Source organism: Mobula birostris, chromosome 18 (genome assembly GCF_030028105.1).
Source record: "Mobula birostris isolate sMobBir1 chromosome 18, sMobBir1.hap1, whole genome shotgun sequence".
Lineage (NCBI taxonomy): Eukaryota > Metazoa > Chordata > Chondrichthyes > Myliobatiformes > Myliobatidae > Mobula > Mobula birostris.
In genome coordinates this window covers 61,558,705-61,583,718 of record NC_092387.1, presented here as the reverse complement: position 1 = coordinate 61,583,718, position 25,014 = coordinate 61,558,705, and the positions used below count along the sequence as shown (strand labels likewise).

General features: G+C 48.5%; 1 protein-coding gene across 5 annotated transcripts in view; it reads left to right on the top strand.

Annotated features, from left to right (window-relative positions):
• igf1ra (insulin-like growth factor 1a receptor) overlaps positions 1 to 25,014 on the top strand; it is a 311,540-nt gene that overhangs the window by 214,618 nt on the left and 71,908 nt on the right. For all 5 annotated transcript variants that reach the window (XR_011889661.1, XM_072282801.1, XM_072282802.1 and 2 more), the window contains 4 exons: positions 5,712 to 6,015; positions 10,221 to 10,363; positions 16,752 to 16,896; positions 24,487 to 24,701. Coding sequence is in view for 4 of the 5 variants with exons in the window: in XM_072282801.1 (XP_072138902.1) it covers positions 5,712 to 6,015; positions 10,221 to 10,363; positions 16,752 to 16,896; positions 24,487 to 24,701 (807 nt within the window). In the remaining variant the exon portion in view is untranslated. The remainder of the gene's footprint in view (positions 1 to 5,711; positions 6,016 to 10,220; positions 10,364 to 16,751; positions 16,897 to 24,486; positions 24,702 to 25,014) is intronic.

Sequence of the window (25,014 nt, the reverse complement as noted above, 5' to 3'; positions counted from 1 at the left end):
CGGAAGAGGCTTGGTGAAGCCTTTGTAAGGCAGTGCAGAAGCGGTGACTTTCTGTTGGTCAGAGTCGGCCACGAGTGTTGCAGCCAGGGCAGTACAATATGGAGAGAAAGCTGTTGCCCATACAGTGGGCTCCCCCTCGCCACGCAGCCGATGAATCCAAAATGACAGCAGAGCCCGATAGAGTTTGGCACCAGCAGCGTTGCAGGAGATGCCAGTGTTGAACTCAACATAGGACTGCCTTAGGGACTCCAGCTCCGGATTTTTCCTTGGGGTCTACTCCTGAAGTCTTCCCCATGAGTGGGCACAACCGCAAGGCAGCGGAGCTTTGAGATCAGAGGTTTCCTCCTCAATGAGCTGCCAACCACAGCCGACAAGCCCCATTGACCTGGAAGTAACTTGGTATTGTGTTCAGCAGAGATATTGCAGGCTGAAGGACCAGCTTCGGTGTTCCATGCAAGGCTTTGGGTAGGCCGTACTTGTAGCATTATGTACCTTTTCTGGTCACCCCATTACAGGAAGGATGTGGAGGCTGTGGAGAAGTTGTTCACCAGAATACTGTCTGGAATAAAGGGCATGAGGTTGGACAAACTTGGGTTGTTTTCTGTGGCGTGTCTGAGGGTGAGGGACCTGACCAGAAGTTTGTAAAATGATGAGTGCCGTTAGTGTGGACAGTCAGAATCTTTCTTCCAGTGTAGAAATGTCAAGTACTGGTAGACATGCATTTAAAGTGAGAAGGAGAAAGATTATGGGAGGTGTGTGGGGAAGGTTTTTATACAGACTGGTCGGTGACTGGAATGGGTGTCATGGATAGGAGTGGAAACAGATATGACAAATGCTTATAAGAGGCTGTTAGATGGGCACATGAATATATGGGTCCTGGATGGAGGTGGACCATGTACAAGCAGGAGAGATTTCCTGTGACACCACTCCTTGTAGACGTACTCAATGGTGGGGAGGGCTTTATCCATAATGGACTTTTCTGTTCAAGCACTTTGGTGTTCCTATACCAGGCTGTGGTGCAACTGGTCAATATACTTTCCACTACGTATTTATAGAAGTTTGTCGAAGTTTAGATGACACGCCGAAGCTTTGCCAACTTCTAAGAAAGTAGAGGCGCTGTGCGTAATGGCAGTTGCATGCATCACTTCACACTTACCTGTACTGAAATCCATTTGCTGCTCCTTGGCTGATCCAGGACCCACTGAAATCTATAATGACCTCTTCACTATTCACAGCACCTCCTGATTTTGTGTTATCAGCAAATTTACTGATCAGAACTTGTGCCTTTGTACTCATATAGACATACAGTACAGCTTCCAGCACCAGCCCCTGCAGCACACCGCTTCTCACCAGGCTCCATTCCAAGAAAACCTCAGCAGGTCGGGCAGCGGCTGTGGAGATGAATAAACAGTCGATGTTTACTCCTTACAGACTCCAGACAGATTCCTTACAGACAGCAGCAAGAATCGAACCCCGATCGGCAATGGGTGGGGCTGTAAAGCGATGCAGTAACTGCTACGCTGCTGAGCGGTGAATCCAGCAGGGGGCAGCAAGGATTCACAAAGATGTTATCGGGACTGGCGGGCTGGGAGTCCCGGAATGTTGCGTTGTCACAGTCGCGCACCGTTGGATACGCTGGATCGCGCAGTTGAGTGGTTGGGGTTGATGTTACTGTGGTGCAGTATAATCAGTCGCAGAAGGCTCTGCTGATACATCGTCGAAGCATTCTCTCTCCACCAGCACTCCGAAGTACCGAGTTTTAGTTTCCCTCTTTGTTGTGTGTGATCTACTTCTCTGTATTCCCACTTTACAGTGTGGACATTGCAAAGAGTTATGTGCAGTGAACCATGAAATCAGTATTTGTGGATTTGTGGATTTTTGTTTGGTCGTTCCTTGTTGTTGGGAACAGCTTGTGTGTGTTGGTCTGGCCTCACCTGTGGGGATCTGAGATGTGCCTCCAGTCTACATGCCAGTCTTTACACCTTTGCTTCACTCACAGCCAATGGTCTTGGTACTGAAGTTACAATCCCCTCTCCTCTCACCCCCATTATCCACCATTTCCCTCTTTTTGGCACTCCATAAGGCTTAGGCAGAATTAGACCGGTTGTCCCATCGCGATCGCGCTGCCATTCGATCTTGGCTGATTCATTTTTCCTCTCAACCCCATTCTCCTGCCTTCTCATTACATTTGACATTCTTACTCATTAAGCTCCTATCTACCTCCGTTTTAAATATACCCAATGACTTGGCCTCCACTTCTGTCTGTGGTGGTGAATTCATCGTCTGGCTAAAGAAATTCCTCCTCATCTCTGTTTTAAAGGGACGTCCTTGAATTCTGAGGCAGTGCCCTCAGGTCCTACACTCTCTAGATTATTGGAAACCTCCTCTACACATCCATTCTATCCAGGCCTTTCAATATTCAGTAAGTTTCAGTGCTATAACCCCTTTATTCTTCTAAACTCCAGTGAATACAGTTCCAGGAGCATCAAACACTCCTCATACATTAACCCATTTATCCTTAGGATCATTCACGTAAACCTCCTGTGAACCCTCTCCAATCCTTTCTCAGATAAGGAGCCCAAAGCTACTCACGGTACTCCAAGTGCGGGCTGACTAATGTTTTATGAAGCCTTGGCATTGCATCCTTTCTTTTATATTCCAGTCTTCTGGAATTAAATGAGAACAATACATTTGCCTTCCTTACCACAGACTCGACCTGCAAGTTAACTCCTGGGAATTGATTCCTCCGTTTCTGTTCTAAGCAAACCTTCGGGGGTTAATGAGTGGATAGATCACCCGTGAGCGGTCTCTGCTCCCGACCCGCCCATCCTCCCGGGTCTCAGGGGTCTTGTGGTGACATTGGGAGAGTGACTCAGGTGTTTAGTCTTTGGCAGGGATGTGAAGATCTCAGGCCTGGTGCCACTCGGTGCGTGGTGAGGAACTGGAACGTGCCTGTTGTTATTACTGTGGAAGCCCAGCAAATCCATTTGTGGGTGGCTGATCCTCAGAGGCCGATTCGGTGATGTACTTAACAACTCCCTGTTAAATTGCTGCGTTACTGTTCAATTAACACAGATGATCTACTGGTTGTTACACTGTACTGCGTGTGATGAATGGCAGCTTTTATTTTGTGCGTCGTTTGTAGCTGATTATGGTTGTGGTTTGGGGGCAGGTGCAGATGAAGACGATGGATTTAATCAGACATGGTTTCAATTTCTGGATTTAAAATTAATTTACCGCTTTTTGAGTGCGCGTGTTGTTGGATTTACCTCAGGCAGTGAGACGGATGTTGAGCCCTAATTCTGTCGTCTGCCGTCCAGTTTATCACGTCTGAATTACTTGCCTCCTTGCAGTCGTTGCCGGCAGTGTATGATATGGGGTATTACTGAAGGCGTTGTCAGCACCAGCAACCACATTCCTTCACCCTTGCGAGGGGACCCAGTGATGAGAAACTCTGGAAGCTGCAGGGTCTCGGCCAAACGTGCAGGAGATTGGACCGTCTGTGTTCCCATCCCAAACTCTGCTGTGTGTATATTTACACGTGTCGGTTGGTTCACCCAGTTCTTACTGACCTATTGAAATTCCAATGTCCGCGTGGGTCTTGGGAGCTTCCCTTGACCTTCCTGTGAAGCTCTGTGGGGAGTTGAGTTCTGTTCAAGGTCTGAATGAACTCAGTGGGTCAGGCAGCATCTCGTGACCTACAGCAAACTGGAACGTGTTTCCCCTAGCATTTCCTGCCCTTGCTGCGATGTTTCTGACTAGTGACTGGGATTTGCACATCTGGGAAGGCAGCTGTGGTCTTCTCCTGTGGAGCTTGGAAAACATCTGCACATGGGATTTGAAGGAGGGAGGTATCTGGGCAGATGACGTTCTGCTGTCTGATACGGTAAACTTCCTCCTTCCCTGAATCCTGGAAGTCACTGTTCCCAAATGGTGCTGCGCTGTCGGAATCTTTCACTAAAGTGGGACAGCTCGGGTGTGGAACAAGGAACGCTGTGTACCTGAATCTTATTCCGTGTAATTATCCTTTCACAACCAAATTACCTGACAACTATACGTACTGTGTGAGGATCAGTACAGGACATACCAACTTTCAGCTTCAAACAACAGGAATTCTGCAGATGCTAGAAATTCAAGCAGCACACATCAAAGTTGCTGGTGAACGCAGCAGGCCAGGCAGCATCTGTAGGAAGAGGTGCAGTCGACGTTTCAGGCCGAGACCCTTCGTCAGGACTCAATGTAGTTTGCAATTGACAGCTAATGAAACGTCTCAGAGCAGTCTGCTGTGATGAAAAGTTCTTCATTCTTCCTGTAAACTTTTATTAAAGTTTCCAATTGGTTTTAAAGTGCAGAGCATTAGACCGTGCAGTGCACACATCATAGACGTAGACCTCAGGGAAGTTACTGCAGGGCAACACACACAAAATGCTGGAAGAATCGTCACTCTTGACTTCTTCTCTTTCCTACTGGTCCTGGGTCTCGGCCCAAAGCGTCGACTGTTTACTGTTTTCCAGCGATGCTGCCTGACCTGCTGAGTTTCTCTAGCATTTTGTGTGTGTGGCTCCGGATTCCAGCATCTGCAGAATTACTCGTCTTTGTGGCTATTCTGGGTCTCTTCATATGGTCTGGGAATTGAGTTTCATGGAACATAAATACTCTTTGGCCCAATGCAGTGCCGACCTTTTAACCTGCTTTAAGATCAATCTGACCCCTCCCTCCCACATAGCCCTCCATTTATGTGCAAAGCTAAGAAATCCTTAAATGTCCTTGTTGTATCTGCCTCTACCATCGCCCCGGCTGAGCATTCCACACACCCACCACTCTCCGTAAAAAGAAAATCCTACCTCTGATATCTCCCCATGCTTTCCTCCAATCACCTTAAAATTACGTCCCCTGGTATTAGCCATTTCCACCCTGGGAAAAAGTGTCTGGCTGGCCACTCTGTCCATGCCTCTTGTACATCTCAATCATCTTCCTTTGCTCCAAAGGGAAAAGCCCTAGCTCACTCACCCCATCTGATCTTATAACAGCATTGGAAGGTGGTCATTCAGCCCATTGGCTCCCTGCTAGCTCCTAACTGTGATCGTGTCAGCCTCATTTCCCCGCCATTTAGTCTCTCACACTTGCCCATCAGTTAACTCATTGATTCATTTGGCAATTCCCTCATACACTAGGTGCAGTTTACAATGTCCAATCAGCCTGCTTGTCTTTGGAATGTGGGAGGAACTGGAGCACCGGGGGGTGGGCGGGGGAGGGCAGTGACGGGAGAATGTGCAAACTCCACTTTTTCTCTGATCTCCACTTGTTCCTTTCTAACCTAGCTATTTCTTGAGCATTTTTTCCTGGTTTTTACAAGGCAGAGTTGCTAACCCAGCAAGGATGGAAAGTGTGCAAGGAGTTGGCCAGATTTGAACCTGGGGCCATTGGTCTGGAAGTCTGTTGCTGGTGCCACTACACCACCTGCCGGCCGCTCTCCGCCTCCCCCAGACTGCACTGAGTTTGCGGGACCCTGTCTCGTTACCTCCCACATTAATGCGGCGCCTTAATTTTGAACTGTGGCGGTGTGCGGTGTGGTCAAGGTCACAGAACAGAAACAGGCCCTTGGGCCCATCTAGTTTGTGCTGTATGATTAATCAGCAGCTTTACATACAGTGCATCCTCCTGGGGACGCAAGACGCAGTCTCCTCATGTGTTTTTCTTCTCTCTTGCAGTTTGCCCGAAAGCTTGCGGGAAGAGAGCCTGTAACGACAAGGGGGAGTGCTGCCACGCAGAGTGCCTTGGGGGCTGCGCTGCCCTCAACGACAACAGAGCCTGCATGGCGTGTCGGAACTACTACTACGAGGGCCAGTGCCTCGCCAGCTGCCCCCCGGGTACCTACAGGTTCGAAGGATGGCACTGTGTGACCAAGGAAGTGTGTGCTAAGATCCCCGTTGAGAACCCCAAGGAGCAGTTTGCACTGCACGATGGAGAGTGCACCCTCATCTGCCCTTCAGGATACACCCGCAATGCCACCAGGTGGGAACCGTGGGGCATCTATTCTTCATTGCATTGGGTCAGATTCCACTGCCTTCTGGTGCCCCTCTCCTTCCCTTTCTCCTGTGGACCACTCTTCTCTCCTACCAGATTCCTCCTTTTTCAGCCCTTTACCTCTTCCACCTGTCCCCTCCAGCTTCTTACTTTGTCCCCCCTTCCCCAGCCACCTACCTTCGCCCTCACCTGGTCTCACCTATCACCTGCCAGCAGGTGCTCCTTCCCCTCCCCAAGACCTCTTATTCTGGCTTCTTATTATGATTATTATTATTATGATTATGAGGACACGCAGTCCCCTTTTATTGTCATTTAGTAATGCATGCATTAAGAAATGATAAAATGTTTTTCCAGAATGATATCACGAAAACACATGACAAACCGGCTTAAAAACTAATAAAAACAACATAATAATAACATATAGTTACAACAGTGCAAAACAATACCGTAATTTGATAAGAACAGACCATGGCACGGTAAAAGTCTCAAAGTCTCTTGGAAGACCCATCATCTCACGCAGACGGTGAACTTCCAGCGCCACCAACTTGCCGGTGAACTTCCAGCACCACCAACTTGCCGGTGGAGCATCCTGGAAGCATCCAACCACAGACACCGAGCACAATCTCTGCTGAGCGCTTCGACCCCGGCCCCGGCAACAGGTGATACGCAAAGCCGAGGATTTGGGGCCTTCGTCTCCGGAGATTCTCAATCGCACAGTAGCAGCAGCAGTGAAGCGGGCATTTCAGAAGTTAATCCAGATGTTCCCCTGCGCTTCTCACGGCTGCCTCCATCAAATCCGGATTGTGCACGGCCCCTAGTTACACATAATCGATATTCATTCGGAACAGCCGTGCGCTCTGCGTCGCGCCGCCATCTTCTCCTCCCTTCCCAGTCCCGATGAAGCATCTCAGCCTGAAACTGTTTATTCCTCTCCACAGATGCTGCCTGACCTGAGTTCTATTAGCATTTTGACTATCTTACTCAGATTCTGTTGGTGCCTTTATGATAGCAAGAAGCCGCCTTTACCTAGTGCCTCAGGATGTCACAAAGCAGCAGTCCCGCAGAGTGATAGGGTATGCCCCCGATAACACAGAATAAAACTATTGATCCCCAAACTTGGAAATTCCAACTGACCTGCAGGGTGCTGTGACGCTAACTAGAGTTATGGTGCAGATCGCGATACGGGATAGATAAGGGCCGACCAAGTCAACTGCCCGTCCTACACCAATCCTACCCTCCCAACCTCAGAACATGGCACAGCCACCCCTCTAATCTGCTCTGAGATCAGACCAACCCTTCCCTTCTACACAGACTTCCATTTTTCTAATAGAACGTAGAACATCAGCTCTCCCCAGTTTTACACCTCACCTACATCATCATCACTGTGTTCCGTGTTGTATGACGTGGGCGATCACGGTCTTTGACCATGATTGTTCTTAGCAAATTTTTTTTCAGAAGTGGTTTGGCATTTCCGGGCAGTGCCTTTACAAGGCAGCTGACCCCAGCCATCGTCAATACTCTTCAGAGATCATCTGCCTGGGGTCAGTGGTCGCAAAACCAGGACTTGTGATACGGACCAGCTGCTCATACAACCGTCCACCACCTGGTCCCACGGCTTCATACGACCGTCCACCACCTGGTCCCACGGCTTCATACGACTGTCCACCACCTGGTCCCACGGCTTCATACGACTGTCCACCACCTGGTCCCACGGCTTCATACAACCGTCCACCACCTGGTCCCACGGCTTCATACAACCGTCCACCACCTGGTCCCACGGCTTCATACGACCGTCCACCACCTGGTCCCACGGCTTCATACGACCGTCCACCACCTGGTCCCGTGGCTTCATACGACCGTCCACCACCTGGTCCCGTGGCTTCATACGACCGTCCACCACCTGGTCCTGTGGCTTCATATGACCGTCCACCACCTGGTCCCACGGCTTCATACGACCGTCCACCACCTGGTCCCACGGCTTCATACGACCGTCCACCACCTGGTCCCACGGCTTCATACGACTGTCCACCACCTGGTCCCACGGCTTCATACAACCGTCCACCACCTGGTCCCACGGCTTCATACGACTGTCCACCACCTGGTCCCGTGGCTTCACGTGACCCTGATCGGGTGTGTGGGGGCAGAGGGGTTTAAACAGGTGCTACACACCTTGCCCAAGGGTCACTTGCAGGCTAGCAGAGCGAAGGAGTGCTTTACACCTCCTTTGGTAGAGACGTATCTCCACCCACCACCCAACATACCAGGGGCAATTTACAGTGGTCAAGTAACCTACGACCTTGCTGGTCTTTGGGACCACGTGGGAGGAAGCTGGAGCACCTGGGGCCGGAAACCCATGCGGTTACTGGGAGAATGTGCAAACCTCACACAGGCAGCACCCGCGGTCAGAATTGAACCCGGGTCCCAGGAGCTGTGAGGCTGCAACTCTACCCGCTGAGCCACTGTGGCGCCCACAACAAGTTGGTGCTGGGGGTGGGGGGGGGTGTGGAATCCTTGAAAGCCTGATTTCATCTGATGTTTCTCTCTCCCTTTACTGCCTGTGATGCCGTTGATGTTCAGGGCAGCAGCAAAGGCCCTCCATCTCTGGCTTCCCTCGGTCGTGCCCTCTCGGTTTTCACTGCTGTCAGCCATGCAGGTCCTGTGTGGAGACTCAGGATTACCATCGCACTCAGATGTAGAAGGATTCTTCATTGCTGTGTCCGTAGTAATTTAATTTTACCAGTCAGGGTTGTTAGCCCTGAGCGCTGACTCCCGAACGTGGAGGACTGCTGAACCACTCTTAGCCTCTACCCTTTGACCCTGTTTGGCATGGGTGACCCTACCAAGAGGCAAAGCATGAAGTTCTGACTCCAGCCAGCACAGGTCCTGAGACATTTGACACACGCAAGCCTCCAAACCACAACAAGGCCGTGGTCCTGTGAGAGGATTTGATGTTTAAGCTGTTATTTTCACCCAGTTGATCACTCGGTAGGTTGTCTGCTGAGGAACTGGGCCCAGAAACACCTACAGGTGTTAGGCAGATCCTGGGTGAGAGAGAACAGCAAGGAAGAGGAGGAGTACTCCAACCCCCCCCCATCCTCCATTCTGCAGGCTTCTGTTCTCGAGGGGCAGGAAATGGTATCCTGGCAACGTGAAGCAGCTTCACTGGTTATCCGGTAGGCACTCAATAATTAATGCACTCACAAGGAATTAAATTCAAACAAGCTCAGGTTACTCAATCCTCTGTTAGTACTGTATTAGGTGAAATATTCTAAATTTGATTTTAACCTTGAAGCTGAACCAGATTTAGTAACTCTGTGGACCTGCTTTATGCCCTGGGGTTTGATCTACGTATGGACTGTCACCGGTACCCATCTCACTCATCCTGCTCGAGGGCAAGATGGAAATTGTGAGAATTAGGTATCTTTGAAGAAAAACTCTACCTAACTTTGGTGATAACACCAGGGAACAGCACTACAAGCTTCTGTCTACATTACCTCATGGTGGTGTCAGTTTGTAAAATCAAAGCACAAACATCTATCCCCAAGTTACTGTTGTGCAATGATGACAGTGTGTCATCTCTCTCCACGCTCAGTTTGTTGTCACAGCCCCCGTCTCCCCAGCACCTTGTCTGCTTATTCTTTCAGTTATTGATTCCATTCATGTCCGTCTCCCTCAGTAACACCCCCCAACCCCGCAACTGCTCCCTTCTGCCCTACAACTTCTGCTGCATCTTCCTCTCTGCCGCCCCTTCCTCTTTAATGCTCCCTTTTTCTTCTTTTCTGCCCCTTTTTCCTCTTTTCTGCCCCATTTTCCCTCTTTTCTGCCCCTTTTCCCTTTTTTCCACCCTGTTCCTCTCTTTGCTGCCCCATTTCCCTTTTTGCCACTCCCGTTTCCCATTTGCTGCCCCCTTTCCCTCTTTTCCGCCGCCATTTCCCATTTGCTGCCTGTTTTCCCTCTTTGCTGACCCCTTTTCCATCTTTGCTGCCATTTTGCTGCCTAATTTACTGCTGTCTTCTATGGCCTTTAGCAGTGATGAAGACTGCTGCACTCCACACCCCCAGGCTGAAGTGTGAGTGATTTACAGGAAAGTTAGCGTTGGAATTGGAAGGAGATGGTAGACGTGTGTTTCTGATGGAGCTCGTAACTTGCTGTTGTTGGTTCCCTTTGGATAACCTGCAGTCTTCTCTCCTCAGCATGTATTGTACCCCGTGTGATGGTCCTTGCCCCAATGTTTGCCTGGTGAAAACGGAGACCATCGATTCCGTCACAGCCGCTCAGTACCTGAAGGGATGTACGGTGGTTAATGGCAACTTGATCATCGCAATCCGTAGGGGAAGTGAGTACTGACTGTTTACATTGGGGCGGATTTGCATTATCGTTCTAATGTAGCACACTCCTGTTCCCTGCCCGGCCTGTCTATTTCCCACTGTTCTTTCTCGAAGGACATGGCCCCTCGTTCTTCAAGGAGTGCCAGTCCTTGCTTACTGCTGACGCTGGTAATGTTTATTCTGTGTGATGGTAACAGCTAGTTGGTCTAGCCAGTCATTGCAGTCACAGGCAGACTACCAGCCCTTGTGGATGAGAGGGTGGTGGCGGGGGCCTGTTCGGGGTTGCACAGAGTTTGGGGATGTTGGGGGTTGGACTCAGCTGGTCGAACAGTACAGCGCACTCATTGGGCTGAATGATACTACTCCTATACCTTGTGATCTACTGGAGACATCCAATGGAAAAGACAACGTGCAGATACAAGAGACTGCCGATGCTGGAAACTGGAGTAACACGTTAAACCTTGGGGGAAGTCAGCGAGTCAGTTAGCATCTTTGGTGAAAAATCAACCTTTCTTCATAGAAGCTTGCTGACGTGCTGAATTCCTCCAGAGAGGAGAACATGTCCATCGAGGAGGTTCTGAACTTGAACTGCAGTGAAGGGGTTCAGAGAGAATATGAGAGTGAAGTGGTCCTTGGGCTGCAGAGCAAACCTCTCGAGTGAAGCAGGGAATGGCTAAGCCCAGCCCTGGTGTCCACTGACCTCAGCCAGGACTGATTTTGTTAGCCTGTCTGGCTAACACTTGGCAACATTTCACTTTCCGATAAACAAATTCCACCCCTTCCTCTACTCCCCATTCCAACTTTTACCTCTTCTCACCTGCCTATTACATCCCCCTGGGTCCTGTCCTCCTTCCCTTTCTCCTATGGTCCACATTCCTCTCCTATCAGATTCCTTATTCTCCAGCCCTTTACCTTTTCACCCACCTGTGTTCACCTATCACCCTCCAGCCAGCCTCCTTCCCCTCCCTCCCACCTTTTTATTCTGGCATCTTCCCCCTTCCGTCTCAGTCCTGAAGAAGAATCTTGGTCCTAAACGTTGACTCTTTATTTATTTCCATAGATGGTGTCTGACCTCCTGAGTTCCTCCAACATTTTGTCTGTGTTGCTTTGGATTTCGGGCATCTGCAGACTTCCTTGTGTTTCTGGTTTGTCATCCATCCCTAAGAGCCCAGTGGCCTGTTGTGAAGAAGTAAAGCAGGGCTAACGCTCTCAGCTGTGAGTCTGGAGTCATTCTAGACTGAAAAATGCAGGTTTCTTTCACTGTAGGACATGAGTGAAGCAAATGGATTTTTCTGACAATCCAGTTATTCAAATAAATCAATTCCAGTTCTGCTTTGCAGGGTCAGCACAGCATCACACTTATTCCCCTTGGCCATTCTGAATAGCCAGTGCCTGCCTGCTAATGCAAATAGATCATGGCCTGGGCATTGGAGTTCCACTGCTGGCCCCTGTCAGTTTCAACATGAAAGAATTCAAAACCAGCTCTCTACGGAAGATTGCACAGCATTCATGGGAATAGAAACAGCCGATGTTTTCAGCCCAGAATGTTAACTGTTTTCCCCTCCACAGATGATGCCTGCCCTGCTGAATTCTTTTTCTCCTCCAGCATGTTATTTATTTGTTGAGACACAGTGTGGAATAGGCCCTTTGTGCCACACCACCCAGCAATCCCCAATTTACCCCGAGCCTAATCACGGGACAATTTACAATGACCAATTAACCTGGATTTTTTCCCCCAGCGTTCTCTGTTGTTATTTCAGATTTCCAGTATCAATTTTTATTTTTGATCTATGCTCGGCAGAAGACATGTCACTGCAGCCTAGTTAGTTCGTTAGTTACTACCTGTTACTGCGGCTGGCGTTTAGGGCAACAGTGAGGGTCCTCTATCTCTGTCTGTCCTTGGCCATCTTCTCTACTGTGCCCCAGGTGTGGTTCAGGGTCCTCATTTCTGCCTCTACGGTACGATATCGAGTTGTCTTTCGTCTCCCGCGTTTCCTCCACCCTTCAGGGGTCCAACGTAGTGCTGGCTTGATGATGGAGTTGGTCTCTCCTCTCATCACGTGCCCAATCCCATCTCCAATGTTCCCTCATGCAAACTCGAGGAAATCTGCAGATGCTGGAATTTCAAGCAACACACATAACAGTTGCTGGTGAACGCAGCAGGCCAGGCAGCATCTCTAGGAAGAGGTACAGTCGACGTTTCGGGCTGAGACCCTTCGTCAGGACTAACTGTAGTAAGAGATTTGAAAGTGGGAGGGGGAGGGGGAGATCCAAAATGATAGGAGAAGACAGGAGGGGGAGGGATGGAGCCAAAAGCTGGACAGGTGATTGGCAAAGGGGATATGAGAGGATCATGGGACAGGAGGCCCAGGGAGAAGGAAAGGGGGAGGGGGCCCCTAGGCCTCCTGTCCCATGATCCTCCCACTTTCAAATCTCTTACTAGCTCTTCTTTCAGTTAGTCCTGACGAAGGGTCTCGGCCTGAAACGTCGACTGTACCTCTTCCTATAGATGCTGCCTGGCCTGCTGCGTTCACCAGCAACTTTTATATCTAATGTTCCGTTATGATGACTGTGGCCATGTCCACTCAGTGACACTGAAGGAGTAGGGTGTGGGTGGAGGTCTTTCTCAGCCAGGATATACAGAGGATCTTCCAGAGGCTCTGGTGTGGAATGGCAAGGTCATTATCTCTCATGTCCCAGCATTCTGACCCGCACAAGAATGTGGACAGAATACAGCTCTGGTACAGCTTCACCTTGGTGTGGACGCTGCACCTGGTTGATCCCCATATGTTGCTCAGTCACTGCAGCCTGGAGCAGTCCAAACCCATTGAAGTTTGGGTTTGTTTAAAGGTGTGGAGCAGAATGTGGAGTAAAGGAGATTACAGTGGTGTGAGAGAGGAGTTGGCCAAAGTAAATTGGAAGGAGATGCTGGCGGGGATGACAGCAGAGCAGCAATGGCGTGGGTTTCAGGGAAAAGTGAGGACGGTGCAGGATGAGGTGCAAAATGAGGAAGGTGTGTGCTCAGGTCTCAGTATCAGCGGCTCCACAGTGGAGAGAGTGGAAAACATCAAGTTCCTTGGGGTGCCGATCTCGGACGATCTCACCTGGTCCAGGAACACCACTGGGATTGTGAAACGGGCCCAGCAGAGATTGCACTTTCTGAGGAAGCTTAAACAAGCATCACTCCCCAATAACATCTTAACTACATTCTGCAGAGGCGTGGTTGAGAGTGTGCTGACCTTTTGCATCACAACCTGGTACTCCAGCTGCAGTGCTGTCGACAAAAAAGCCTTGCAGAGGGTGGTTAGGGGAGCAGAGAAGGTTATTGGGGTCTCCCTACCTTCTGTCCAAGACCTCTTTCAGAATCGATGCCTCCAGAAGACACGGTACATCATTAAAGACCCCTCACACCCTCTCCATGAACTGTTTGTTCTTCTGCCATCAGGCAAATGTTACAGGAGCATCAAAACTAAAACCACAAGGCTACTAAACAGCTTCCTCCCACAGGCAGTCAGACTGCTAAATAGCTGCTCCACCTGACTCTGCTTTGGGCACTTTTAACTTGCACTGGACACTTATAACTTGATTTTAACTGACATGTGGCTGTTGTGTTTTACTATTTATTGTTATGTTTATTATTTAGTGTTGCGTTTGTTATGTTATGATTGCACTGCCCCTGAGAAACGCTGTCTCATTCTGCCCTGCAGAGCTGATGTATGGTTAGAATGACAATAACGTTTTTTGAATCTTGAATTGAATCTTTGGTAGATGTATTCCAAAAATGAAGAAACACTCAAATGGCAAAATAGTACAACCGTGGCTGACAAGAGATGTCAAAGCTAATGTAAAAGCAAAAGAGAGGGCATACAACAAAGCAAAAATTAGTAGGAAGCCAGAGGATCGGGAAGCTTTTAAAAACCTACAGAGAGCAACTAGAAGAATCATTAGCAGGGGAAAGATGAAATATGAAAGCAAGCTAGCAAACAATATCAAAGTGGATAGTAAAAACTTTTTCGCCTATGTAAAAAACAAAAGAGAGATGAGAGTGGATATAAGACCACTAGAAAATGAGGCCGGAGAAGTAATAACGGAGGACAAGGAGGTGGCCGATGAACTAAGTGGGTATTTTGCATCAGTCGTCACTATGGAAGACACTAACAGTGTGCCAGATGTTGAAGGGTGTGAGGGAGGAGAAGTGAGTGAAGTTACTATTGCAAGAGAGAAGGTGCTCAAAAAGCTGAAAGGCCTAAGGGTTCATAGTCACCCAGATTAGATGAACCACACCCTAGGGTTCTGAAAGAGGTAGCGGTAGAGATTGTGGAGGCATTGGTAATAATCTTCCAAAAACCTTTGGACTCTGGCTTGGTGTCAGAGGACTGGAAAATTGCAAATGTCACTCCACTCTTTAAGAAAGGAGGAAGGCAGCAGAGAGGAAATTATAGACTAGTTTTCCTGATCTCAGTGGTTGGGAAGCTGTTGGAATCAATTTTTAAGGATGAGGTTTTTGAGTACTTGGTGACACAAGACAACATATGACAAAGTCAGCATAGTTTCATTAATGGAAAATCTTGCTTGACAAATCTGTTGGAGTTCTTTGAGGAGATTGCATGTATGTTAGTTAAAAGGGATGCAATGGATGTTGTGTATTTGGACTTTCAGAAAGCCTTTGACAAGGTGCCACACATGAGGCTACTTACCAAGTTAACAGCCCATGGTACTTCAGGAAAGTTACTGGCTGGTTGGAGTGTTGGCTGATTGGTAGGAGGCAGCGAGTGGGAATAAAATGATCCTTTTCTGGTTGGTTGCCAGTGACTAGTGGTGTTCCACAGGGGTTGGTGTTGGAACCACTTCTTTTTATGCTGTATATCAATGATTTAGATAATGGAATAGATGACTTTGTTGCCAAGTTTGCAGATAATATAAAGATTGGTGGAGGAGCAGGTAGTGTTGAGGAAACAGGTAGGCTGCAGAAGGACTTAGATTAGGAGAATGGACAAGAGAGTGGCAAATAAAATACAATGTTGGAAAATGCATGGTTATGCACTTTGTTAGTAGAAATAAATGTGCAGACTATTTTCTAAATGCGGAGAAAAATCCAAAAATCTGAGATGCAAAGGGACTTGGGAGTTCTTGTGCAGAACACACTGAACGTTAACTTGCAGGTAAAGTCGGTGAAATGTTAGCATTCATTTCAAGAGGTCTAGAATACAAGAGCAGGGATGTGATGCTGAGGCTTTATAAGGCACTGGTGAGGCTTCACCTTGAGTATTGTGAACAGTTTTGGGCTCTTCATCTAAGAAAAGATGTACTGGCATTGGAGAGGGTTCAGAGGAGGTTCACAAGGATGATTCCAGGAATGAAAGGATTATCATCCGAGGAATGTTTGATAGCTCTGGGTTTGTACTCGCTGGAATTCAGAAGGATGGGGGGGATCTCACTAAAACCTTTTGAATGTTGAAAGGCCTAGACAGAGTAGATTTGGAAAGGATGTTTTCCTTGACTGGGGAGTCTAGTACAAGAGGGCACAGCCTCAGAGTGTCCATTTAAAACAGAGATGCGGAGAAATTTCTTTTGCCAGAGGGTGGTGAATCTGTGGAATTTACCACAGGCAGCTGTGGAGGCCAGGTCATTGGGGGTATTTAAGGTAGAGCTTGATAGGTTCTTGATTGTACATGGCATAAAAGGAGTAAGCTGGGCAGTGGGGATGAGGAGGGAAGAAAGGATCAGCCATGATTAAATGGCAGAGCAGAATTGATGGGCCAAATGGCCTAATTCTGTTCCTATATCTTGTGGTCTAAAGTACCCTGTCAGGAGGAAGGTGCTGCAGTTACAGTTTCTCACGGGTTGATTGCTGGGGCCAATAATTGCAGGCTGGCACTTAAGGAAACAGCTCTTGCCTTATTACTGAGATACAGTGAGAAATTTTGTTTTGCATGTCATCCTGAAAGGTCATGCCACACATAAGTACATTCAGGTAATGAAAAGGAAACCATGCAGAAAATGGTGTTACAGTCACAGCGAAAGTGCAGTGAACTAAATTGGGAGATCTTGTTCGTCTTTAGAAGCCCGTTCGAAATGCTTTTAACAGCTGAACTTTGAGTTTGGCTGTACGTGCTTTCAAACTTTAGTATCTTCTCCAGGGGAGAAGAGGGAGTGACCGGGGTGGGGGGGGAGTGTTGGCTGCTTTCCCGAGAGAGGGGAGGGGAAGCTGCTTTGTGTGATGGACTGAGCCGTGTCCACAACTGCAGCTTCTTGGGGTCTTGGGCAGAACAGTCGCCACACCAAGCTATGACGCACCTGGATAGGACATCTCCTGAGGCACAGCTAAACAAATCAGGAAGGGTCGTCTGGGAGGCTTACAGAAGATTTAACCCTTTGTGTTATTCCCTCCATCAGACAATATTGCTGCAGAGCTGGAAGCCAACCTCGGCCGGATTGAGACCATTACAGGGTACCTGAAAATCCATCATTCCTATGCCCTTGTCTCGCTTTCCTTCTTCAAGAGCCTGCGCTACATCAATGGGGAGGAACAGCTTGAGGGGTAAGTCGCCCAACCCCCCCCCACAAAACCCCACCAACCTCTCTTTACCCTTTGCAAGAATGGCCAGATAGCTAAATGTGCAGCCAGAGCTCTGGTGCTTATGAGGGCAATGACAAGTAGTGTCTATGGAGATTATACAGGGGATGAGCCTAGCACTCCTGTGCTGACTAGCTGTCCACGGTGGGGTAAGGCAACTTTATCCAAATCTCATCAGTCCTACAAGAGAGAATCTCACTCAGGCTTTTCATTTCTCATGGGCAGAGGCCTTTCAGGAAATGGTGTACTCCATTGGGGAACTGCGGTCAAAATTGCCAATGCCTTCTCTCCATCTCGTGGTCAGTCGTAAGGAAATTGTATGTCGGGCTGTTGCAGCCTTGCTATTTCATGGCATTCTTAAAGCAGTGATGCAGTCGTAGAGTTACACAGCACAGAGACTGGCATTTCATCCCAACTTGTCCATACCGATCAATAGTTCTTCCAACTGAGGTAACACAGCTGCCTCGGTCGATGAGTGTCTACCCCAGGCAGAGTGGACATCTAGAGAGACTGACTCCGGCGACGGGGGGAGGTGATGTCAAAGGAGGTGTATCTGGGGCAGTTTTGGAGCTGGTATTGCTGACCACCCCAGGATTGAATGGTGCTTCGTGAAGCTGAAAAACATCCTTCTCTCCCCCCTACATGTAGCCAAGAGAGGCTGTATGTTTCAGTTGGTACTGACACGCTGAAACTTGCCAAAAAAAGTCTGAGGCTAGTCACAGGTGAGAGCAGGGGTCCCCAGCATGGGGTCCATTGATCCTTTGCTTAATGGTACATGGCATCGAAAAAGGTTGAGAATCCCTGGATTAGAGGAACAGCTCCTGTAATCTGTGTCTAATCTGCCTTGGTAGTCACCAACACAATGTCGTAAATGTGGATTCCTCTAACTTTTGGTAATCAACATCCTCTATTTCACCCCCCCCCCCCACCACTTAGCCCACAAGGCCTCATCACCCACACACTCCCCCCTCCGGTTCACCTCCACACCACCTTCCATGCTCCACTGCCTTGTCCTGTCAGATTCCATCTTCCTGAGCCTTTTCACACTTCCACCCGTCATCTCTCACCTTGCGTCATTCTCATTGTCCCGCCCACCCAACCTACACTCACCTGCCTATCATAACCCCTCCACCTCACCTGTTACCTCTGCCCGCCACCTTTTCTATACTGGCTCTCTCCCCTCTTTCTTTCCAGTCACGATGAAAGGACTCGACCTGAAATGTCAACTGCCCCTTTCCCTCCATAGATGCTGCCTGACCTGCTGAGTTCCTCGAACATTTGTGTGTAGTTTACCTGAAAATTGTACCCAAGGAGGGAGTGACTTCTGACACGTTCGGGACTCTGGCTGTGTTGAACTGAAGGACTAAGTGTTGATCATTTGTTAATGCTCCATCACACTCCATCACAAATTTCAGTGAAAGTGTCATGGAGCCTCTCTCACACATTTAATTCACTTTCCCTTCTAATGACACGCAGCAGAATAATACATTTTCCAGAGGGTCTAAAGAATCTTATTATCCAAAAGAAGTAGGTGTTCCCATCCCTCACAGGCAACAAGGAGGATATTTTTGTTTGTTCCAGCTGAATACAATGCTATGTCGGTGCCCATCTAGAGGGTGTTCAAAGTCAAGTTTATTGTCATATGCACAATCAGAATCAGGTTTAACATCACCAGCATATGTCATGAAATTTGTTAACTTTGTGGCACCATACAATGCAATATATGATTAATATAGAAAAAAACTGAATTACAATAAGTATATATGTATATTAAATAGTTAAATTAAATAAGTTGTGCAAAAACAGAAATAAAATGGTAGTGAGGTAGTGTCCATGGGTTCAATGTCCATTCAGAAATCAGGTGGCAGAGGGGAAGAAGCTGTTCCTGAATTGCTAAGTGTGTGCCTTCAGGCTTCTGTACCTCCTTCCTGATGGGACAGTGAGAAGAGGGCATGCCCTGGGTGGTGGGGGTCCTTAAGGATGGATGCCACCTTCCTGACATGTCCTGGATACTACAGAGGCTAGTACCCATGACGGAGCTGACTAATTTTACAGCTCTCAGTTTGTCCTGTGCCGTAGACCAGACATATACATGTCTGTACACGTACAATGGAAAAGGTGACTTGCAGCAGCATCATCAGGCACATGGCGTCATAGTAGTGACATTTACAAGGAAAACATCAATCAAACATAAATTGTACACAATTTTTACAAGAAAGAACAGGTTGAATGAAAAGTGTGCACTGATCAAAGTGGTCAGTGTCGCGAAACTGTAGTGATTAGGGTTGTGGCCTGGATAGTAGGGGTCTTTGTATGGATGTTGCTTTCTTGTCGTTTTTAATGGTTCGCTGGTGATGGACTGGGCTGTGTCCACCATTTTCTGTCGCCTCTTCTATTCCTGGGCGTTGCTGATTCCACACCAGGCCCTAACAAAGCCAGTCAGGATACCTTCCATCGTTCAGCTATATACAGGCCACATAGTGGTTAGCGTGACACTCTTGCAGCTCAGAGCATCAGAGTTCAAAATTCAATTCCGGCATCCTCTGTAAGGTGTCTTGTACATTCTCTCAGTGCGTGTATGGGTTTTCTCCAGGTGCTTCGGTTGCCTCCCGCACGTACCAATTAGTCGATTAATTGGTCATTGTAACTTGTCCTGTGATTAGGCTTGGGTTAAGTAGGTGTGTTGCTAGGTGGTGCGGTTTGCTGGGCTGGAAAGGCGTGTTCCGTGTTGTATCTCTAAATAAACAAAATAATAAATACAGTTTGAAGACAGCTGCACGAGAAACAGCCTGTAGTGTTTAACTGTGAAAACCCAGGGGTGCGTAGTTTGCAAAGGCTACAGAATTACATGCAGCCTTTGGGCCAGGGTCAGGAGGAACCGAACTGCAGTCTCCAATAACTAAAACTGTGTCAGTGGGAAATCAGGTGGAAGAACACAGCCAAGTGTGAGATTGATGACTTATATTAAGGTGGGATTTCCTCCTTGGCCGAAAAAAGGAAATTCCAAATACTTGAAAAGTGCAGCAGGCTCCCACCGATGCCAGATCACATAAACATTCCCAGTTCTGTCCAGCACATGGCTCGGACTGTCAGAAGTTTAAAAACCCAGGTGCGCTGGGGTCGGGGTGGAGTGTGTGCAGTCCCTGGTGGCAGAGACTGTCTGTGAACCTCCCGCTGGGTCAGACCACGTGTGTGATTTATGCTCCCGGGCTGAGCCGCTCTGCTCTGTCCGAGCCAGCCACTTGCTGCTGCGACATCTGGAGAGATGCTCCAGAACCAGGAGTAATGCTGATACTCAGCTTGATTGGAAATAGTATTTAAGCCCAATCTTGGTCCCCAGCTCCACTGCAATGAGCAGGGTCATCTCGAATTGGCCAACACCCTTTCCTGCTGTCATACGCCAGAATCAGAATCGAACAGGCGGAGGTCCCAGCATCGAGGCCATGGTGTTGAAGACGCAGCTGCGCTGGGCAGGGCACGTCTCCAGGATGGAGGATCATTGCCTGCCCAAGATTGTGCTGTATGGCGAACTCTCCACTGGCCACCATGACCGAGGGGCACCGAAGAAGAGGTACAAGGAGTCTCTGAAGAAATCCCTTGGTGCCTGTCACATGGACCATCGCCAGTGGTCTAATCTAGCCTCCGATCGCGAGGCCTGGCGACACACCATTCACCAGTCTGTCTCCTCCTTCGAGAACGCACGCAGGACTGGCATTGAGGACAAAAGGAGAAGGAGGAAGAACCGTGACACAGCAGCACTAAACCCAGAACAGAATTTCCCTTGCAGCCGCTGTGACCGGGCCTGCCTGTCCCGTATTGGCCTCGCCAGCCACCAGCGAGCCTGCAGCAGACGTGGGCAGCCCCCTTCCTAAATCTTCATTCGCGAAGCCAAGCCATGATGATGTCAGAATCAGGTTTAATATCACTGGCATTTGTCATGAAATCTGTTGTTTTACAGCAGTGGTACATTGCAATACATAATAATAAATAGATTACAGTAAGTATAGTCATAGTCATACTTTATTGATCCCGGGGGAAATGGGTTAAATATATAAAGTATATATATAAAATTAAATAAGTAATGCCAAAAGAGAACACAGAAGTAGTGAGGTAGCGTTCATGGGTTCTTTGTCCATACAGGGATATGATTGTGTTGAATGCAATGTTGTCGTTGTGACACCACTCAACCAGCTGATCTGTATCAGTCCTGTACACCCCCTCGTCACCATCTGAAATTCTGTCATCGCCAAAATTATAGAGGCTTTGGGCATAGAGAGAGTAGAACAGTGGGCTAAGCATCATACTGTGGGACTCACTTTGTCAAAATACCTTTTGTCCTCACTGCAGCATCCCGAAACACTGCACATTTGAGCAGCACAGTGTCACAGTGGAGCTGCATCCTTCCAGCTTCAGTGACCCATGTTCAAACCAGACCTTCTCAGTGCTGTCAGTGTGGAGTTTGCACGTTCCCCCTGTTGCCTGAGAGATCGTTATTCATTTCCCTCCATAGATGCTGCCTGACCCTCTGACTTTGTATGTCAGCTATTGGAAGGCAATTGGCTGCTGGAAATTTGTTTTGCTTCGTGACACAGTATGATAACAGGCCCTTCAAGCCCAATGAGCTGGGGCCACCCAATTACACCCATGTGACCGATAAACCTATTAACCGGTACGTCTTTGGACTGTGGGAGGAAACCGGAGCACCTGGAGGAAACCCATGTGGTCATGAGGAGAACGTAACAAGGCTTACAGACAACGGTGATGTTAAGCTTATGTCACAGGCGTTGTAATGGCATTATGGTACCGTGCCTCCCCAAGGGTGCAGTTGGGAGGGGGTGGGGGTGTTATGCTGAAGATGTGGAAGAATAAAATGGGATGTGTTGTCAGAGATTGTCGGCATGGACTCTGGGACAATGGGACTGATCCCATGCTGCGTAATTGGTTGAATTGTGTTTGGGAAGGAGTTACGTCGTGTAGAAAAGCGCAGCAACAGGGAGTAATTGGCTGACTTTACATTGGTTGAAGGATGTTCTGCACAACATAAGAATAATTTCCCTTTGGTTAAGGACAGGTGTGAGCATTGAGCGTCTATTCACCATCTAATGTGAGAGCTGACATGGACAGTGCATCAACTCCTGCGCTCGTGTCTGTGGAGTGGGACTTGAATCCTCAGCCTTCTGTCTCAGCGACAGAGCTGCTGCCAAGCAAGTCAAGGTTAACACGGCTGCCGGTGGGGTTTGCCGATTTGCTGGGTGCATTTCTAAATTTGGCTGGCTGGTGATGTAGTGGCATCCACACCGGACTACGAGGCGAGTGGTCCCGGGTTTGAATCCAGCTGTCTCCTTGCACGCTTTCCATCTCTGCTGGGTTAAGTGTTGAGCTGGCAACTTGGTCCTGTAAAAAAACAGACAATTGCTAAAGAAACCGCAAGGTGGCTGTCTGGCCACAAGGCACGGAGAGGAACAACAGTTTCTAAGTTTCTCTTCTGAAGAGGCCGTGAGTAGAAGTAGTCTCCGTGTCTGTGGTCCTGCATCCCAACACCGGTGTAACTGGGCACTAGCTGAAGCTTAAAATATGCAACATAGCACAGCACAGCAATGGCCCTTTGGCCCATTATGTGCTGACCTTTTAACCTACTCTTAAGATCAAACCTAACACTTCTCTCGTACATAGCCCTCCATTTACAGTATCTATCATCCATGTGTCTGACTAAGACTCTCTTAAATGTCCCGAATGTATTTGTCTATACTACCATCTCTGGCAGGGTGCTCCACCCACCCGCCACTCTCTGTGTGAAAAAACCTACTCTCTGACATCCCCCTGATACTTTCCTCCAATTACTTTAAATTATGATCGTATTCCCCGTTTTTGCCCTGGGAAGAAGTCTGGCTGTTTACTCAATGTATGTCTCTTATCATGTACACCCCTAATAAATTGCCTCTCATCTTCCTTCGCTCCAGAGAGACACGCCCTAGCTCACTCACCACATCCTCAGAAGACATGCTGCATCATGGTAATGTCCCCTGCACCCTCTCTCAAGCTGAGAACTGAGCACAAAACTCCCAAGTGTGGTCTAACCAGAGTTTTATAGAGCTTGCAACATTACCTCGCAGTTCTTGAACTCAATCGCCCAACTAATGAAGGCCAGCCACCTGTCTTAACTTAAATCTGGAGTCATTGGCAAGAGCAGACAAAAAATAAGGCAGAGGCAAGCAGATCGGCCATTGTGTGAGTGAGCCAGTGTTAGAGTGGGGAGGCTTTGGCTCATCAGGCTTGGGCGAGGTAAGTACCTGGTAAGATTCTTCTTCTTCTCTATTCTTTGCTCCTCGTCTGTTATGACATTGTGAGAGAAATGAGAATGACTCCAGGGGCAATGTGATGTTCTTGGTGTAAGATGTGGGAATTGTAGGAGGTCTATAGCCTCCTAGACAACCACGTCTGCGCCAGGTGCTCCGAGCTGCAGCTCCTCAGAGAACGCGTTAAGGAACTGGAGCTGCAACTCGATGACCTTTTGCTCATATCGGGGTGGAAGCGATAGATAGGAGCTACAGGAAGATGGTCACCCCTAGGCTGCAGGAGGCATAAAACTGGAGGCTGCTGGAGAAGGAGAGGAGACAGACAGCCAGTACAGAGTACTCCTGTGGCTATTCCTCTCAATACTGTTGAGGGGGAACCTACTGGGGGTGGGTTGGGGACGGGAGCTGCAGTGACCAGGTCTCTGGCACTGGGTCTGACACTGTGCCTCAGAAAAGGCTAACGAATACAGGACTGAAGGTGTTATATTTGAATGCACACACTATACGGAATAAGATAGATGAACTTGTTACACAGTTAGAGTTTGGCAGGTATGACGTTGTGGTCATCACTGAGGGAAGCTTATAGTCAGGAGGTTAACATCCAAGGATATATATTGTATCGAAAGGACAGGCAGAGGGGGTGGGGTGGCTCTGCTGATACAAAGAAAATGCACAGAGGGACGTCCATTTAGAATGGAGATGAGGAATTTCTCTAGCCAGAAAGTGGTGGATCTGTGGAATTTGTTGCACAGGCGGTTGTGGAGGCCAAGTCTTTGGGTATATTTAAGGCAGAGGTTGATAGGTTCTTGATTAATTCAGACATGAAGGGATATGGGGAGAAGGCAGGAGATTGGGGCTGAGAGGAAAATGGATTAGCCATGATGAAATGGCAGAGCAGACTTGATGGGCCAAATGGCCTAATTCTGCTCCTATATCTTATGGTCTTATGGTTTAACCACCCTATCACTCCACCCTGCTAAGAATACAACAATTAACACTGAGTTCTGCCTCTGAGTTGAACCTTCCAATGTGAATCACGTCACACGTTTCCGGATTGAACTCCATCTACCACTACCCTGCGTCCTGTCAGTTTCAATGGGAAGAGCTGGTGCTGCTGGTGTCCGGTAGACTGACTCAAAGTTAAGTTTAGTGAGAGCCTGTAACTCTGCCTGGCTCTGCCTGTAACTTCCCTTCACCTCACCTGTGAATGATGATAGTATATTCCCTCCTGACTGGCTTGCCCTCTTTACTTGAGCAGGAACTACTCCTTCTATGTCCTGGACAACCAGAACCTCCAGCAGCTGTGGGACTGGAGCCGCCACAACCTCACCATCAAGCAGGGCAAGATCTACTTCGCTTTCAACCCCAAGCTCTGCGTGTCGGAGATCTACCACATGGTCGACGTGGCTGGGGTGAAGGGCAGACAGGGCACGGCAGACATGGAGCAGAGGACGAATGGGGACCGAGCTTCCTGTGAGTTCACTGTTGCGGGCATGTGAGTGGGGGTGGGCTTAACGCAAGTGTGTTTGTCCGCGTGTGTGTGTGCGTGTGTGTGTGTGTGTGCTGTACGTAGAGGGCACAGCCTCGGAATACGGTAACATCCATTTACAACAGAGATGAGAAGGATTTTCTTTACCAGAGGGAGTTGAATCCATGGAATTCATTGCCACTGGGGGCCAAGTCATTTGATGTACTTAAAGCTGAGTTTGACAGCTTCTGGATTCGTCAGGGTGTCAAAGGTTACAGGGAGAAAGCTGGAGAATGGGGTTGAGAGGGGTAACAAATC